Source organism: Ahaetulla prasina, chromosome 7 (assembly GCF_028640845.1).
Source record: "Ahaetulla prasina isolate Xishuangbanna chromosome 7, ASM2864084v1, whole genome shotgun sequence".
Lineage (NCBI taxonomy): Eukaryota > Metazoa > Chordata > Lepidosauria > Squamata > Colubridae > Ahaetulla > Ahaetulla prasina.
The window spans coordinates 76747404-76765489 of NC_080545.1; the positions used below are offsets into that span (position 1 = coordinate 76747404).

The 18086-nt window shown below is 39.0% G+C and overlaps 1 protein-coding gene across 1 annotated transcript in view; it reads left to right on the forward strand.

Annotated features, from left to right (window-relative positions):
* Positions 1–18086, forward strand: part of HIPK2 (homeodomain interacting protein kinase 2) — a 186420-nt gene that overhangs the window by 155064 nt on the left and 13270 nt on the right. Inside the window, exons 11-14 of the mRNA XM_058189920.1 lie at positions 107–286; positions 4746–5027; positions 11483–11730; positions 13843–14003. Of these exons, the coding sequence (XP_058045903.1) occupies positions 107–286; positions 4746–5027; positions 11483–11730; positions 13843–14003 (871 nt within the window). The remainder of the gene's footprint in view (positions 1–106; positions 287–4745; positions 5028–11482; positions 11731–13842; positions 14004–18086) is intronic.

Below are 18086 nucleotides of genomic sequence, written 5' to 3' on the forward strand. Positions count from 1 at the left end.
TGGAAATAAGTGAAAGTTATTTCTAAAATGCTTGTCAGATACATGGTATTGCCATTCATTTCTGAATTATTTTTGAAATGTGTAATTTTCCTTTCTCTTCTTGCAGAAATACACATGCTCATGGTAGCCATTACAATCCCATCATACAACAACCTGCACTCTTAACAAGTCATGTCACCCTTCCAACAGCCCAGCCTTTAAATGTGGGCGTAGCTCATGTCATGAGGCAACAACCAACCAGCACCACCTCCTCAAGGAAGAGCAAACAGCACCAATCATCAGCAAGGTAGGAGGGTGGGAGGATGATCCATGTGGGAGACAGACAAGCAAGCTTTTGTCTGTTCTTCATATAGTCTGTTGATTAAAAAGAGAGGAGAGATCCAGTATGGAGCCCTGTCACTTTCGTTCATTTTCTTCTCACTGAGCAGACACAAAGGATATTGGAAAATGAAAAAAAAATATATCTGTAGATAACCAGAATATGCAAACAATTTTGAGTGAATTTGAAATATCCTGTTTTGACTGTGGAGCAGCTGTTTTAATTTTGAAATGGGCTGTTTCAAACACTTGGCAAGTGTTTTGAACTCAAAATAACTCTTGTTTTAAGTGGGGAATGCTCTTGTTTGAGCTGAAAACACCTCCCAAACATTCAGAACAGTCCATTTTGTATTTGGAATAGAGAGTTTTAAATTTCAAATGGTTCAATACAAGACATGTTACACATTCCTTTTATGAGAGATGTTGCCAGGATAGAGGTGGCACTGTTGAATTCCCGCATGCACATTTTTAAATACACACAACTCAAATTTGCTCAGGTCAGGCATTATTCTCAGAATGCATAGCACACGAATGCTCACAATTATCTCCCCTCATTGCCAGTTGACAATGTACAAGAGAAAAAGCTTGCCTGTGCATACTGTATAGGCTTTTTCCCTGCAGGCACTCACACTGAATATCTAATGTCCATGAACCCAATGGCATTTGATTGGCATTGGCAGCGGGGTGAGCCTTAATTTGAGCAGTAACAATATCTGGTAATCTTACCATGCTACATTTTGAGATACACACTGTAAAGTGTGAATAGAGGAAACAAGTCCACAAGTCAGGATTAAATAACTCACTAGCTGATCTGAGTTTGTCCTAGATCACGGGTGTCAAACTCACTGCGTCGCGTGACCTTTCACAACATTTCCCCCATTCGCGGAGCTGGGTGGGCATGGGCATGGCCTGCACATCAGGCCTGCGGGCTGCCAGTTTGACACCCTACCCTAGACAATTGGAAAACATTTTTAATATAGGAAGTTTCTTTTTCTTTTTTTTTTAAATTTGTTTTATTGAGTTTCCACAATTAAACAATTCTTATTCACCTCTTGTGCATGACTATGACCATTTACATATCATCACACTATTATTCACCTATATCCTATACATTTTTACTAAATCTCCATTCTATTTTATCTGTTTTCTTCCCTTTTTTCTATTTTCGATCCAATTGTACCATTTCTCCCATATTACGTAAAAATCTGAGTCCATCAGTCCTTTCTATTCAAGTGTCAATTTGTCCATTTTGGCGCAATCCAATACTTCTTTAAGACTTCAGAGGGTATATTTGAGCTTCTCCAATATTGCGCGAAGGCCAATCTTGCCGCATTTTTCATGTGTAAAATGATATATGTTGTTTTTTTTATCAAATTTCCTTTTCGTTATTCCTAGAAGAAACAATTCCGGTGTGTATTCTATTGGAAGCCTGTTACTTCCTGTATCCAATATGTATTTTAGGAAGTTTCTAAGAGTAGTCATACCAGTGGTCCATTATTTACCTCCCCATCAACCAGGATGGAGTTCTTGAGGGGGAGAGGGGATAGCTCCTGCCTCCACAGCCTCCCCGTGTGCACCTGCACATTAGCTAGAGAAATGGTGCTAAGCAAGGGGGACTTTCAAGAGGTGGGCAAACCTTCAGAGGCAAAGGCTGGGTGATGTGTGCTTTGCCTATCAGTGATATCTACCATCATTCTGGTCAGGGATGTTGCTGATTGCAGGCTGGATGTTTTAGGAGAGGTCTTCATTCAGTTGGCCATAAATTGTTTTTCTGGCTCGATTTCCTTGACAAGTAAGATTCTGGCCCATAATATAGATGACATCAGCCTATGAGCAAAGTATCGGATCACATATGAAACCCTCCGTAGATATTATAGCATTCTTTCCAACTGGGTGTAGCAGCACTTTGTCAGGGCAAACACTCAAAACATTCGCAGACTGTGCCCCTTGAGAGTGGAATCTAATCAATGTGTCTGTCAAAGCATTTCTTTTAACGAATCCTACGATCCTCTCAATAATAGGAGAAAACATTGAAATAGATCCACACTTGATAAAATGGGGATGCATCCTTACTTGTTTGCTCTGGTTGAGGCCCAGAGAACCTATAATGAATTTGTCAACCCATCTGTTTATAAATAATCCTGCTTTCTAGCCTTCTCTCCCCATGTGAAGGGATGGATAGGGACTGCAAAAGCCTGGCCAACCATTAAAACAGGGAACAGATTCTCCTAGCACATCCTGGCTTGCTAAACTTTCCCCACCCACATGCACATGATATTTACTCGGGGAGGTGGGAGATAGGAAGAGGCCCCTGCAGAAATTTCGGTAGCTTGAAATCTGCTTCGCATGATAATACAGTATACAAATGAGTGATGCGCTGCTCCTGCAGAAAAGAATGCTCTGTGTCTGTCATTGGTATTCAGCAGGCACCATGAATGCTATTGTTCAGCCATTTGTTATGCAAAGGACTCATTGCCGGGTATATGTCCATAATTCCCCTCTCTTTGATAACGTTCCAGCTTGCTCTTTGTTTGCTCTCACGCCAATCCGAGCACTCGGACAAAGGCTGGCTGGAGAATACTTTTGCCAGAAGTAAAACTTAGCTTGCTTTTGATTATTGTAGCAGATCACACTGGAACATCATCATCATCATCATCAACAACAACAACAAAAAAGTGATTGTAAAAGTAGGCTGGCTTTTTGGAGAGTAAGTAGTAGGTCCAAGAGGAATTTAGTGCCTTCCCAAATTCTGTCCAGCTTTCAAATGTAAGTTTGCGGTCCATGTAGAGCTGCATTTTAAGTGTTCCAAATGCTTCTGCTTCCTAAACAAAGCAGCGCCATAAATGGAAGAATTAGAAATATGTAGGATTCAAATCTGCAAGAGGAAAGGCTTTCGATTTTGATGTGAGTTCCCTCACTGGACCCATATGAAGTCACACTCTTTTTTTTCTGGGGTAGGAAAATACATGTTTCAGTTAAGGAATCAGTGCTTTAAAAAAAAAAACTTTTGTAGCCAACATTTTTTTTTGATGGGTGCAGGGGTTTGGAAGATGCCTTTTAATTTCCTGAAAGGGGTCCGTAGAGGGATAATGCAACTTTTTTTCTATTTTGCTCTGGAATGACATTATCCTGGTTTACTAAATCATAAACTACCAGCTTCGATGTAGCGCTTTGCATGAATCCAACCAATTTTGGCTTAGTCAGTAAAACCATGATTTGAATGTCTAAATCCAGACAGTGTCAAGGATATTATGAGCTTTCATGGCATCTCACAGTTGTCAGTATTTAGTAACTGTCAGTAGCAGGTATCTGGGGCTCAGTCTTGGTAACTTTGAGTGACTGCCTCACACAATGTTTTATGGAATAGTTTGTTTAGTGAGTCACAGTTGGCTACGTTTTCCTATCGCTGGAAGAAATCATAAATTGTATTTTATAAGCCGCAATACACTAAATCAAAACCATTCACCTTAATACAAATGTTAGCCTGAGCTACTTGGAAGAAAGCACAATATTGAAACAAACATGTAAAGAATTGAGGAAACGAACAGCCCATTCTCACCATTTCAGAAATATTCGTCCTTTTATCTTCCACACTGCACTATTTTCTTTCAGCCCAAACAGTACTATTTTTCTATAAGCATCGGTTTCACTATCTCAATCGGTTTGCATTGAAAGGCTTTGTGGTTTAGTATTATTGTTGAATTTAAAAGGGTAGATGTATCCTGCTGGACAGGGGTTGTGCAGCACAAAACCAATTTGCACGCACAAGAACAAAATCAGAAAGATAAGGAAGCTCCAGTAGAGCACAGGGAAATAGTAGCCACTATTTTTGTCGTTCTGTGTCTCTCCCATCTGTTCACAGGTAGTCCTCAACTTACAACAGTTCACTTAGTGTCCATTCAAAGTTACCGCGGCACTGAAAAAAGTGACTTACGGCTGGTTTTTCACACTTGTAGCCGTTGCAGCCTCCCCATAGTCATGTGATCAGAATTCAGACACTTGGCAACTGACTCATACTTATGACGGTTGCAGTGCACTGGGGTCATGTGATCCCCTTTTGCGACCTGACAAGCAAAAGTCAACTGGGAAGCCAGATTCACTTAACAACAATGTTACTAACAACAACTGCAATGATTCACTTAACAACTGTGGCAAGAAAAGTCATAAATTGGGGCAAAAGTCACTTAACAAATGTTTCACTTAGCAACATAAGTGATGGGCTTAATTATGGTTGTAAATTGAGGACTTGTATTCTAATCCTTCCTTTCTTTCCCCATTCTCCACAGCAGCAACATGTGTGTAATATTTTTCTATGAAGTGAATTGAGATGCACAAGTGGTTATCTTGAAAAAAAAAAGTGTTCCTCTTGTTTTTTTGCGTGCATTTAATATTTCTTTTTTTCCCCCCCTTCCTGTCACTATTTTCAGGAATATGTCCAACTTTGAGGTATCTTCTTCTCAAACGATCAGCTCTCCACAGCGGTCTAAGCGAGTAAAGGAGAACACCCCTCCTCGTTGTGCGGTGGTGCACAATAGCCCAGCCTGCAGCACCTCTGTTACATGTGGGTGGGGAGATGGACCTTCTAGTACAACAAGGGAACGACAGAGACAAACAATAGTCATCCCTGACACCCCCAGCCCCACAGTCAGTGTTATCACAATCAGCAGTGACACCGATGAGGAAGAGGAACAGAAGCATGCACCTACAAGGTAAACTGACCTCATATATGTTGGTCAGCGGAAATATGTAGGCACGCGCCATTTTTGAGTTATTTATCACTGAACCGCCAGCTAATCTTTGTCATGCAGTTGAGCCAATCCATTGATTTTAGTTAGCACAGCTTCTCTTCTAGTTAGCAATAGCATTTAGACTTATATATCGCTTCCCAGTGCTTTACAGCCCTCTCTAAGCAGTTTACATGATGAGTCACTCTTTGGCGCAGTAGGTAGAGTGCAGTACTGCAGGCTACTTCTGCTGACTGCCAGCTGTCTGCAGTTCGGCAGTTCAAGTCGCACCAGGCTCAAGGTTGACTCAGCCTTCCATCCTTAAGAGGTGAGTAAAATGAGGACCCAGATTGTTGGGGGGAAATATGCTGACTCTGTAAACCACTTAGAGAGGGCCGTAAAACACTATAAAGCAGTATATAAGTCTGAGTCTATTGCTACAGAATCAGCATATTGCCCCCAACAATCTGGGTCCTCAGTTTGTTAGGAATGTGACTTAAAATGTCTTTGCATTTTGCATGGATTTCACACTTTTAGCAAGGGCTTTTCCCCTCAATATACATATTTTCCATTATCTATTCACTTTGGGGCACAGTTTTTAAAAGATGTAAACCGTATAATAAAACAAAAATGAAATGATTTCTGGACTATAAAAAAAGAGATTTGGGAACTATATACAATCTTGTTTCTCCTAGATTGATCAACCCAGTCTACGCGTGCTAGATAAGTGATTGTATTTCATGCAGAGAGGCAGCCCAGTAGAATATATGACATTGGAAAACTATTCCCTGATTATTAGAGATTGGGTATACAGATTCCGCTTTGTAGGCGGTAATTCGGTATTGTTAAATTTTCTGAACTTTTGGGAAATTCACCCAGATCTTTTTAAAATCTAAACCAGGTCCTTAATCTGATTTGTGATAAAGAAAGTCAAGCATGCCAAAGTTAAGAAAAATATGATTTTTAAATTTAAAAGTTAAAATTTCAGATTTCATAATAATGATTATTTGGATATTGCCACAATTATGCCGGATTAACACTTTTAATTAAAAACAGGAAGAAATGTCCTGAAGTCATACTTGGTTTCTGGTAATTACATGGATATAACCCTGCAGTTTTTTCAGGATTATTATTATTTTTTTTGCAACTTCCCAAACTAGCCTAAAACCCTAAGATTTCCCATAGAACTCTTAGAAAAACTACGCAGTATTACCAACTCTTGTCCTTAATGCTGTTTAATTTTTCTAAGCCCAGACAAGTTCAAAACTAAGGTTTAAATAATCATCAGGTAACATGCAAAAAAATCTTTTATAATCGATATAAAATATAGACATATACATTTGTAGTTATTTTTAATACCTTCAAGCTATTAAATCTTTCTGGAATGCAAGCACCCAAGGCAGAAAATAATATGCAATAGAAAAATAGAAGTAAAATATTACAATAAACTTTTGACTTCAATATAGGGCAATCCATCTATATATTAAAATAATCAGTATATTAAAAATAGAACTGTAGCAATAAGCATTCTTATATAAAATGTATCCATTATTTATGGCAGCATTCCTAATTCAACATTTCTTAGGAAATAAATCCCACTAAATTTAGTAGCTCCTACATTCATAGAAAACAGGTCAGAATAAAACTCTAGAAGAAACTGCCAATCATAATATGAGTACAGGTGACATCTTAGAAATATTAGAAAAGTCACTTTTTCTTCATTAACAGTGCTATCTGATTCATGTTATTTATGTCTAATGGAGATAAAATGTACAAAAGAATCAATGCATACCTAGCTAAAGTAAGTTGATGGAGCTGAGAATTTGCTTCTGAATAAGTAGGAACAAATTAACCGTGCTTTAATCCATCATTTTACCTATACATTTTAATCAATAAACATTTTATAGATAACCAATTCACATGATTTGAAAAACAGTAAGGAAAAAGAAGTCTTCATGTAATAAAGACAACTTTATGTTCTAGTCTAACATAGTAAAAGTGTGCCATCTAATGGAGAAAAGTATTGAGTGTATTGTACAACTGAAGAATACTTTTATTTTAAATGGGTATAATTCAGAGTTCACTTGTTGATCAATAAATTAGTGATCAAATTCTAGGTATGTGTTTTATGAATACAAATTCTTTATCAAGATTAGGTTACTGGGACTGTGTCCAGAGGCATTCAGAGCAAATCATAACAATATCAAAATGCTGATATGTATGATATGTTATAATACAAAGGCCATCGTTCCAATGTCTGATACAGGGACATAAAGTGGGACATTGTGTATTGATGATATAATTATGCCATCATTTGCTTCATAAATTATTATAGTTTCTCCTTAGTAGCATCATAGTGTGAAAACATGACTGTTCAGAAAGGTCTTTAAGAACGAATGAGACCATGCTACCTCAAAATGCTGGGTGTGTCAGAATCAGTGAATATAATTATATTAATTGATTTTGGTTTTTATTCTTATTCGATTTATACTGTAAGGTTCTCTGGAAATGGAGTTTCATATAGGCTGTAGCAATAAACTCAATATTTGGAAGTTCATTCTCCCTTTTGTAAGGCCTTGAAGACCTGGTTATTACTGAGTTGGAACTCTGGATGTGTGGCTGAGCTCCTATCATGATTGTGTTCATTGTTGTCTTGGCTGATCTTTTATTTCAACTGCTGTCGAATGTTATTTATTGGTTTGTTAGAATGCTTTTTAGCTTGTTTGTAATCATTAGCCAAAAAAGTCATGCATTTGTGATGGGTAGCCATATAAATTGAATGAATGAATGAATGAATGAATGAATGAATGAATGAATATATATATATATATATATATATATATATATATATATATATATATATATATATATATAGAGAGAGAGAGAGAGAGAGAGAGAGAGAGATATTTGAAACTGTAAAAACAATACCCATTAATAATATTATCATCATCTCAAACAATATCTATGCTTTTCCTCTGGGAGCATAAGGTGACATGAATCCTGGATTTCCCCTTCATTTAGCTTCTCCAAAACAACTTACAAAATTAATTGAACTAAACGGTAGTGATTGGCACACACTCCAGAGATTACTATGATCAAGAGGAGTTGCGAACCTCATGGGTCCCAGACCACCATCTTAGTCTTTATGCTACTCTATTTATTTCAAAGACAGATTAACAGAGTTGGAAGGGACCTTGCGGGTCATCGAGTCCAACCCCCTGCCCAAGCAGGAGATCCTACATCTGCCTCTACGTAGGATCGAACTCACAACCTCTTGACTGTGAGGCAAGAACTCCATCTCTAGGCCACCGGGTCTGCAGATTGCCCAAATTAAACCTCCATAGCAATCCAGTTTGAAAATTCCTGAAAATCAATTTTCCAATGTTCCACATTTAAGAAAGAAAATAACCAACTGTCCACATAAACTGGGAGAAAAACAGTACATTCTTTCTGTGATATACCTAACCTACTCTGCCCAGTGAATCCATCAGTCTCAAGAAATACTAGTAGTTCCCCATTTTTGTCTCAGCTGAATAGTACATAAAAATGAAGAGCTTTTGAAGGTTATACCAAGGGTAGGCAGACAACTCCCCCCACCCCCCTTTTTTTTAGGCTTTTTTATTTTTAAAATATTTTGGTTTCCAAGGACCACATAGATCTAAGTGATGCAATGATATGGTGTTTTATAATTTTTCAAAGGTGGCAGTTGAAGAGATTATAAGGATGGAAATTGGTATGCTTTTGCTTTTCAGAGGTTTAGTAATCCATTGCTACTTCTGCAAAACAGCAGTGGAAAAATAGATTATGCCAGCTCAATATGGTTGTGCTCCAGAGGCTGTAGATGGAGGCCAGAGGGTCACATGCTGGCTGTGAGGCTGTGGTTGCTGAGGTTTAAAAACATTGCTTTAAAGTACTGTTTCAAAGATTCCTTCCCTGCATTAGCTAATGGCAGAAGAAGCTGACATGAATCTTTTAGAAAAAGGAGGGGGAAAAATAAAGTTTTGGGGGTGCAGAAAAATCAGTAAAATATTTGTGTAAAATGAGAGTTTCCATTTTAATGTTTCCTTAGAGAAATATATTAGAATATATTTATCTCAGTGCCAGTCATTACCTGTTTCTAAATCCTAAAGTCATATATAATTATGTAGCTCAGCCTGGAAGGCTTCTCTGAGTAGCTAATAAATAAAATTCAAACAAGTAGGTCAGAAGACACTGGGGAAAAAATACAGACTGGCAGAACAGTGAAAACAAATATGAAGGACCTAAACAAAAATAAAGAAGAGATATGTTCCATGCTTTCCCAGAAAAGATAATTCCTGAAAGTTTTTGGAGAAGCCATTATTGCTAAACTAATAGCATTTTTGTCATGATTCATTAAAAAAAATATTTTATTTAGCTTTGACTTTTTAAATTTTGAAGTAGCACATTTTTAAGTCCAACCATTGCAGTGTTCTTTGTGGTTTAGCTTGTGTGAAGCCAGGTTGCCCCCTTTGTCAAGCTCTGGCTTAAAAACATTGTTTGTTGACTGAACCACAAGTAATTTGTTTGCTGTATATAACTGAACTTTAAAATAATAGGGATAAAAACTATTCAGCAAAGAGTTCCCCATTCTTTAAAATACCTTTAAAATACTTACATATACATATACATCAGTGGTGGGTTGCTACTGGTTTGCCTCGGGCCAGGTGAACTGCTAGCGGCGGCGGGGGAAGGCTCCGCCCACCTGCCCAGATGCTTCTGCGCAGAAGCGTCACACACATGTGAACCGGTAGCAATGGGTTTTGAAACCCGCCCCGGGTTTACTCATATACATGTAACTGAAGACATTAAGAAAAAGCTTTAAAAAGAAAAACTAAAGTGTCCACCAACATATTTAATTGCTGAGTTCCTTATCCACAATTATTGTCAGCTTTCTATAAAAATTACTATTGCCATAGCAACTTAATGCAATCAGGAAAACTTTGCTCATAGTCAAGCCCAGAGTCCGTTTGGGAGTGGAGCCATTTGAACAAATTTTTGCACAGCTGACCACCCTCAAAACTAAATCAAAATAAGGAGGATGAGGAAAAGTCTGAATGGTATCAGACAGCAAAGCAGTGGGCGTTCCACATACTATTGATGCATTTTATTCAATTGACTAGTAGCATAGCATGAGATTTGTTGGTATTAACTATTTTGAACTCCTTTGATTTAATTACCAACAGATCCACATGAATAGCATCTCAGTGTTCATGTAAATGATGAATTCATGCTAGACCTGGCATCAAGGAGAGATTGTACAAATTGGGACCTCCAAGCACTCTTGTGTGGCCCTTGGAACTCCTTCAAAAGTTATTAGCAAATGGCAGTTTTGAGAGACTATAAGAGAAAGTGAATGTGAATCTTGAGACAGAAATAACAGAATAGCAGAGTTGGAAGGGATCTTGGAAGTCTTCTAATCCAATCTCTGCTGAAGCAGGAGACCCTTTACCCGTGATGGCAAACCTATGGCACATGTACCCACAGAACCCTTTCTGTGAGTACGTGTGCAGTCACCCCAACCCAGCTCCAATCGTGTTTCTCCATCGCGTTTCACTCAACCAATTCCAACTTCTTGCAAAAGAAAAAGATCTCGCAAAGATGGAATTGATTGAGTGAACTTTTTCACTCGTGCGCTTCACCGTGGGGGAGATGGAGTCCCGTCTTCCTCCTGAAGCCTATTACAATGCGGAGCCACAATGCGACCCTGCGTTGGCTCGGCTCGGCAAAAAAAAAAAAGCAGTTTCTTTTCCTGCAGAGCTGCCTGTGTTGGGATGCCCCACCTCCCTGCCAGCCAGCTGAGCGTGGGTGTGCTGCTCCTGGGCTCATTGGCCTTCAGACATCATTCCCACCACCCAGCACCATTTCAGGGGTTCCTTCCCCCCGTGGGGGGAGGGGGGAGAGAAACAGAGGACAAGAGAGGGAGGGAAAAAGAGAGAGGGACGGAGGGAAAAAGAAATGATATTACAAAAGTTTTCCTTTTTTGTTGTTGCTAAATATAATGTTTCAAAAGCAGAAAAACTCGCCTCAAATGAGTCTTTGAGGGCTTTCCCACCCCGCACTGAAGCAAACCAAGTGGGCTGGAGTCTCCCCACTAAGCAGCCCTGCCTAGCCTGCTTGCAAATTCCGCCGGAGTAGATAGGCTGTTGTGTAAAAGCAAAAAGTTGTGGTTGTAATGTTGTTGTTATCTTCTACTGTGCTAAAGAGAGTCAGAAGTCGGTACCTTTTTTTCCTCTTTTCTCCCTTCCCACTCTATCTCTTTTCCTTCTCTCTTTTCTAAGTTTTCAATTATTATTTTCACTTTGTATTTTATACTTTGATAAACTAATAAAAACTCTGGGGAAAAAGAGAAGTTGACTGTGTTTTTACTTATTGCCAGATAGAAATGTGTTACATTAAGGTTTTCTTTTATTTATTGACAGCCCCCTGTCTAAGCAAAGAAAAAATGTCATCAGCTGTGTAACTGTACACGATTCCCCGTATTCTGATTCCTCTGGCAACAACAGTCCATATACAGTGCAACATCGTGGAGGAAACAATAATGGAAACAATTATGACACGAAGGGTGCACCAGAGTCACACTGTAATGGCAACCCTCGGACGATCATTGTACCACCGCTGAAAACCCAGGCCAGCGAAGTCTTAGTAGAATGTGATAGCATGGTACCAGGTAAGTTGACTGCCTATCTTCAAGGAGTAAAAACCCTTAAATTAAAGCTGGAAAGCGGTTGTGGTTAGCGTGCCATGTTTGGAAGGAAGAGAGAATTAACAAAGAGATAACGGTCTTGTGACCAGCCGAAAGATGATGTCGTAGAGTGGTGGCAAAATCAGAACTTCTTCGGGAAGCTTCTATCCGTGTTACCATTCTTGTGACCATGGGGGAGGACTAGAAGAGAGGCAGAAATGGGGGAATAGGTGGATAAATCTCTCCAAAACTGTCTATGGTGGGTTTGCCTTTAATAGAACCTCCCCACGATTTTTGTCTTAGGCTGTTGTTTTTTAGTAAACTTAAAAAAAATGCAGCCAGAAATAACAGCTCCTTGCTATCCTTTGTGTCAGCAGGGTATGCTCTATATCAGGGGTCTCCAACCTTGGGAACATTAAGACTTGTGGACTTCAGCTCCCAGAATCCCTCAGCCAGCAAAGCTGGCTGAGGATTTCTGGGAGTTGAAGTCCACAAGTCTTAAAGTTGTCAAGGTTGGAGACCCCTGCTCTATATGATTTGGCCATCTCTGGTGATGTATTGTCAGCCTTTGGGGATAAATAATTCCAGTGGGAACATGAGTCATGATATACATGTATAGCCCACATGTCTCCCACCTCACTGATATTTAGGATTCCCTAGTTTTACGCTCTGCTCAACCATGACTAGCCTACTAATTGTGAAGAGTAGCCTCCAGAAAGGAGAGGGAAGGAGGGAGAGAGAGAGAAAGAGAGAGAGAGAAAGAGATGTTTTTACAAAGCCAATGTGGAAGACCTCCAGATGCAAACAGTTTTGGAGGGAAAAACCACTTCCTTGAAATTTAGCAGAAGTGATGATGACACCTTGCTCTTTTTTTCCAAGCTAAGGACCACACTTGATCAGGGGTGAAATGTAAAATTTGTTACTACCGATTCTGTGGGCGTGGCTTGGTGGGGGATGGTGGTGGTAATGTGACTGGGTGGCCAACTTTTTTTTTTAACTTTTAAAAGCATTTTTTCTACAACCTCTTTGGCTGAAGAGGTTGTACAAAACATGTTTTTAAAAGCCTGTGATGATCAGGCAACTCAGCTGGGATTGCCAGAGGGCAAAAAAAGCTTTTAAAGAGTTCTGATGATCCCAGCTGAGTTGCCTGATTGCCAGAACCTTTTAAAAGCTTTTTTTTTTACAACCTCTTTGGACGAAGAGGTTGTAGAAAAAATGCTTTTAAAGAGTTCTAACGATCCCAGCTGAGCCGCGCAATCATCAGAGGCTTTTTTTTTTTACTTTTAAAAGCATTTTTTTGGCCAAAGGAAAAAATGCTTTTAAAAGTAAAAAAACAAAAACAAAAAACTGATGATCGCATGGCTCAGTTGTGGGGGTGGGGGGGCAGGGATTTTTGCTACCGGTTCTCCAAACCACCTACCTCCATCGCTACTGGATCAAGTGATCCGGTCCGAACCAGGAGCATTTCACCCCTGCGCTTGATGTCAGAAGAACATGCTGAATATTGCATTTCTCCAAATAGGGTAGACCAGGATACAGATTCGGGAGAGGCCAGAACAAAAACTATTTTTATAAAATACAATTTTAATTAAATTAAGATAAATAAAGGAGAGCCAGTCTGGTGTAATGAGGCAGTCATAGGCATGAGACTAGAAAGTGGAGACCATGATTTCTTTATCCATCCTAGGCACAAAACCAACTGAATGATATTGGGCCAGTCTCCCTCTCTCTTTTCTCTCTGTCCCCCCCCCCATCCCTCCCTCCCTCCACACTGACTCAAAGGCACAAAACAGAAAATCCTCAGTGCACTTAATATGCATTCAAGGATGCATTTTGTCCTTCTGCCACATCCAAGAAAACACACAATTAGCCAGTTTTGACTCATCCCTGAGGCTCTTCAGAACGCATGTAGCTTTGTAAAAGCAGGGTTGTACATTCTCCACAGACTACTCACTCTTCATGGATTAAATATGAATAAAGCAAGATGTAACTTGACCAAGAAGGAGCTTTTGCATTCATTCAGTTTTAAGTCTGAAAGCTGCTGAAGTTTATCGACCTGAATGCAATAATAAATCTTATCTTTTTCCCCCCCTGTAGTCACTACCAGTCACCACTCATCTTCCTGTAAGTCAAAGTCCTCTAGCATTGTGACCTCCACCAGTGGTCATTCTTCAGGGAGCTCATCTGGAGCCATCGCCTACAGGCAGCAGCGGCCTGGACCACACTTCCAGCAGCAGCAGCCTCTTAATCTTAGCCAGGTAAGCCCAGTATGAATGAGCCCACAAAGCCTTGCAATAATTTAAGGGGCGTGCATAAGAGCACAAATGTGCCTACCGTTCCTGTCCTATTGTTTCTTTCCCTATATATATATATATATATATATATATATATATATATATATATATATATATATATATATGTGTGTGTGTGTGTGTGTGTGTGTGTGTGTGTGTGTGTGTGTGTGTGTGTGTGTGTGTTTTCTGGGGTTTTCGCGGTGTTTGTATGTAGATCTTTGGTTATTCGGGTTTTCTCCGCGTAAAATTGGAAGTGTCTTGGCGACGTTTGACGAACTCTCATTCGTCATCTTCAGGCTTCAGCTTCGTGCTTCTGGGAGCAATTGTATGATCGCTGCAGAGCACAGCCAAGCTCCCAACCAATCAGTTCAAACCCCACTAGCAGTTAAAAGGAAGAAACAGCAGCAATCATACATTTCTCCTAGCAATAGGAAGCTGTAAGCACCTAGCCTGATGATGACGAATGGGATTTCGTCAAAACGACGCCAAGACACTTCCAATTTTACGCAGGAGAAAACCCGAATAACCAAAGACCTACACATACATACATACATATATATATATATATAAATATATATATATATATATATATATATATATATATATATATATATATATATATATATATATATATATATATATATATATATATATATATATATATATATATATATATATATATATATATATATATATGTATATATATGTATATATATGTATATATATGTATATATATGTGTATATATATATGTAGGTCTTTGGTTATTCGGGTTTTCTCCCGCATAAAATTGGAAGTGTCTTGGCGACGTTTCGACGAACTCTCATTCGTCATCTTCAGGCTTCAGCTTCGTGCTTCTGGGAGCAATTGTATGATCGCTGCAGAGCACAGCCAACCCCACCATCCAATTAGAGCACAGCCAAACTCCCACCCAATCAGAACACACCTCCACCCAATCAGAACACAGCCAAGCTCCCAACCAATCAGTTCAAACCCCCACTAGCAGTTAAAAGGAAGAAACAGCAGCAATCATACATTTCTCCTAGCAATAGGAAGCTGTAAGCACCTAGCCTGATGATGACGAATGGGATTTCGTCAAAACGTCGCCAAGACACTTCCAATTTTACGCAGGAGAAAACCCGAATAACCAAAGACCTACACACACACATATATATATATATATATATATATATATATATATATATATATATATATATATATATATATATATATATATAAATATATATATATATATAAATATATATATATATATATATATATATATATATATATATATATATATATATATATATATATATATATATATATATATATATATATATGTAGGTCTTGGTTATTCGGGTTTTCTCCGCATAAAATTGGAAGTGTCTTGGCGGCGTTTGACGAACTCTCATTCGTCATCTTCAGGCTTCAGCTTCGTGCTTCTGGGAGCAATTGTATGATCGCTGCAGAGCACAGCCAACCCCACCATCCAATTAGAGCACAGCCAAACTCCCACCCAATCAGAACACACCTCCACCCAATCAGAACACAGCCAAGCTCCCAACCAATCAGTTCAAACCCCCACTAGCAGTTAAAAGGAAGAAACAGCAGCAATCATACATTTCTCCTAGCAATAGGAAGCTGTAAGCACCTAGCCTGATGATGACGAATGGGATTTCGTCAAAACGTCGCCAAGACACTTCCAATTTTACGCAGGAGAAAACCCGAATAACCAAAGACCTACACACACACACACACACACACACACACATATATATATATATTTGCTTATACTTCCTTGTTTCTCATCATATATATGTTTACATATTGTATAATCTTTTTGTGTGATGCTTGTGTATATTGTTATAACAAAATAAAATAAATAAAATAAATAAAAATAAATAATCTCTGAACATTACAATCCAGGCAAAGCAGCTTAATTCCATAGCGATCAGTTTACTGAAAATTAGCTGTGTTAATCTGATCTCAACCATGGATCGAAGGTTAGAAAGGAGAAAAGTGGATGGAAGAGGAAGGAAATTTTTCATTCCAGAGAAATGAGCTGTGGATTTCAATAACTGAGTTATTGAACATGCTAAGTCAAATAGTGATTTGCTTCTGGTTAGAGTCCGTGCTTGTGATTTGTAAACCATAACTTCTGTCTTCTTGGCTTGGATTATGCCAGAACAGTTAGGCAGAATGTGAATGCAAATTTATTTTTATTTATTTATTTATTTTTGAAACACAACAGTATATATAAGTATAAGCATGAAATAACCATACGAATTGGATACAACCAAAGGGAACATTAGGACAGGAACGGTAGGCACGCTGGTGCTCTTATGCACGCCCCTTACAGACCTCTTAGGAATGGGGTGAGGTCAACAGTAGATAGTCTTTGGTTAAAGCTTTGGGGATTTTGGGAAGAGACCACAGAGTCAGGTAGTGCATTCCAGGCATCAACAACTCTGTTACTGAAGTCATATTTTCTACAATCAAGATTGGAGTGGTTCACATTAAGTTTAAATCTATTGTGTGCTCATGTATTGTTGCGATTGAAGCTGAAGTAGTCTTCAACAAGAAGGACATTGTACCAAATGATTTTATGAGTTATACTCAGGTCAAGCCAAAGGCGGCGGAGTTCTAAATTTTCTAAACCCAGGATTTCAAGTCTGGTGGCATAAGGTATTTTGTTGTGATCAGAGGAGTGGAGAACTCTTTGTGTAAAATATTTCTGGACACACTCAATTGTATTAATGTCCGAAATGAGGTGTGGGTTCTAGACAGGCGAGCTGTAATCGAAAATCAGCTGTAATCGAGAAATGACTGTGTACGTGCATTTTAGAGTTGGTGAATCTAAAAGAAAATCACATTGCTATAGCTTAAACTACAGCAACAGAAACTAATTGCAGAAAACTGGAATAAAGGTGTATTTTCCCATCCTTTATTCTGTTTCTCTTTCCCCCTTTCTCTGCACTGAATTATAAAATTTAAATTTCTTGGCTCAAAGACCTCTTTACTTGTTCAGCGATTGCACTGTATCAATTATACAACAATAAAAACTATACATACGGGTTTTCTCATATTGTTAATGGGATAGTGTGGCATTTGTACAAACCTGGTAGACAAACTGGTATTTTTAATCCAGTGAGTTTTCTCCTTCAGCTGCTTTTTAAAAATAACTTTTCCTAGCTAGAATCCAACATGGAAAGAAGCTGACAGGAAGAGGGGAATCTGCAGAGAAAAAATAACTCTTTTAAGGATCTTTTGTCTGACAGTCTCTGTCTTCCTGCATTCAGGTCCATGGAATTAAGCCATGAGAAACATAGAGAAATATATGTTTGCTGACTACTCTGCTAGAAAGATAGAAAAGAAAGCTGGGTACACCTGTTTCCATTGCTCTCAGTTTCTTGGTTTTGTTAAGTTATTCCTTTGGTGTCCCGCCCCCCGTCCCCCCACCCCAATTTCTCATTTTTGAAAGTCTGTCAAATTTGGGAATTAAATATTAAACTTGTATGAACGGAGGCACATTCCTCCAAGGAAGTTTTTTTTTTTAATTTTGGCATTCTATACAGTTTTTTACAATTTTTGCTGATACATTATTTTAGAATATTTAGAATATTTGATTTTGTGCATTGGCTACATTTGCCGCCTCCCCCCCCCCACTTTGACAATATCATCCTCTTGGCCATAATGTTTGCCTTTTGCGCCACATCTTTCCACCCATGCTTAGCATATATACCAGTGATGGAAAACCTTTTTGGCACCAAATGCCCAAACCGAAATGCGTGTGGATGTGCGCGCACTGGAGTGCTGGAAACCCAAAAACCAGCTGGCTGGTGCACACATGCTTGTTTTTTGGCCATTTTTCAGGCCAAAACTGCCCCCCAAAATGGCCCCAAATGGCCCCAAACAGCCCAGAAAATGGCCATTTTTTGGTGCCGTTTTCAGGCCGTGAAGACCAGCTGGCCGATGTGCATAAAGAGCAGCTGGTGATGGCGCACGTGCCCACAGAGCGGGCTCTGTGTGCCATCTCTGGCACGCGT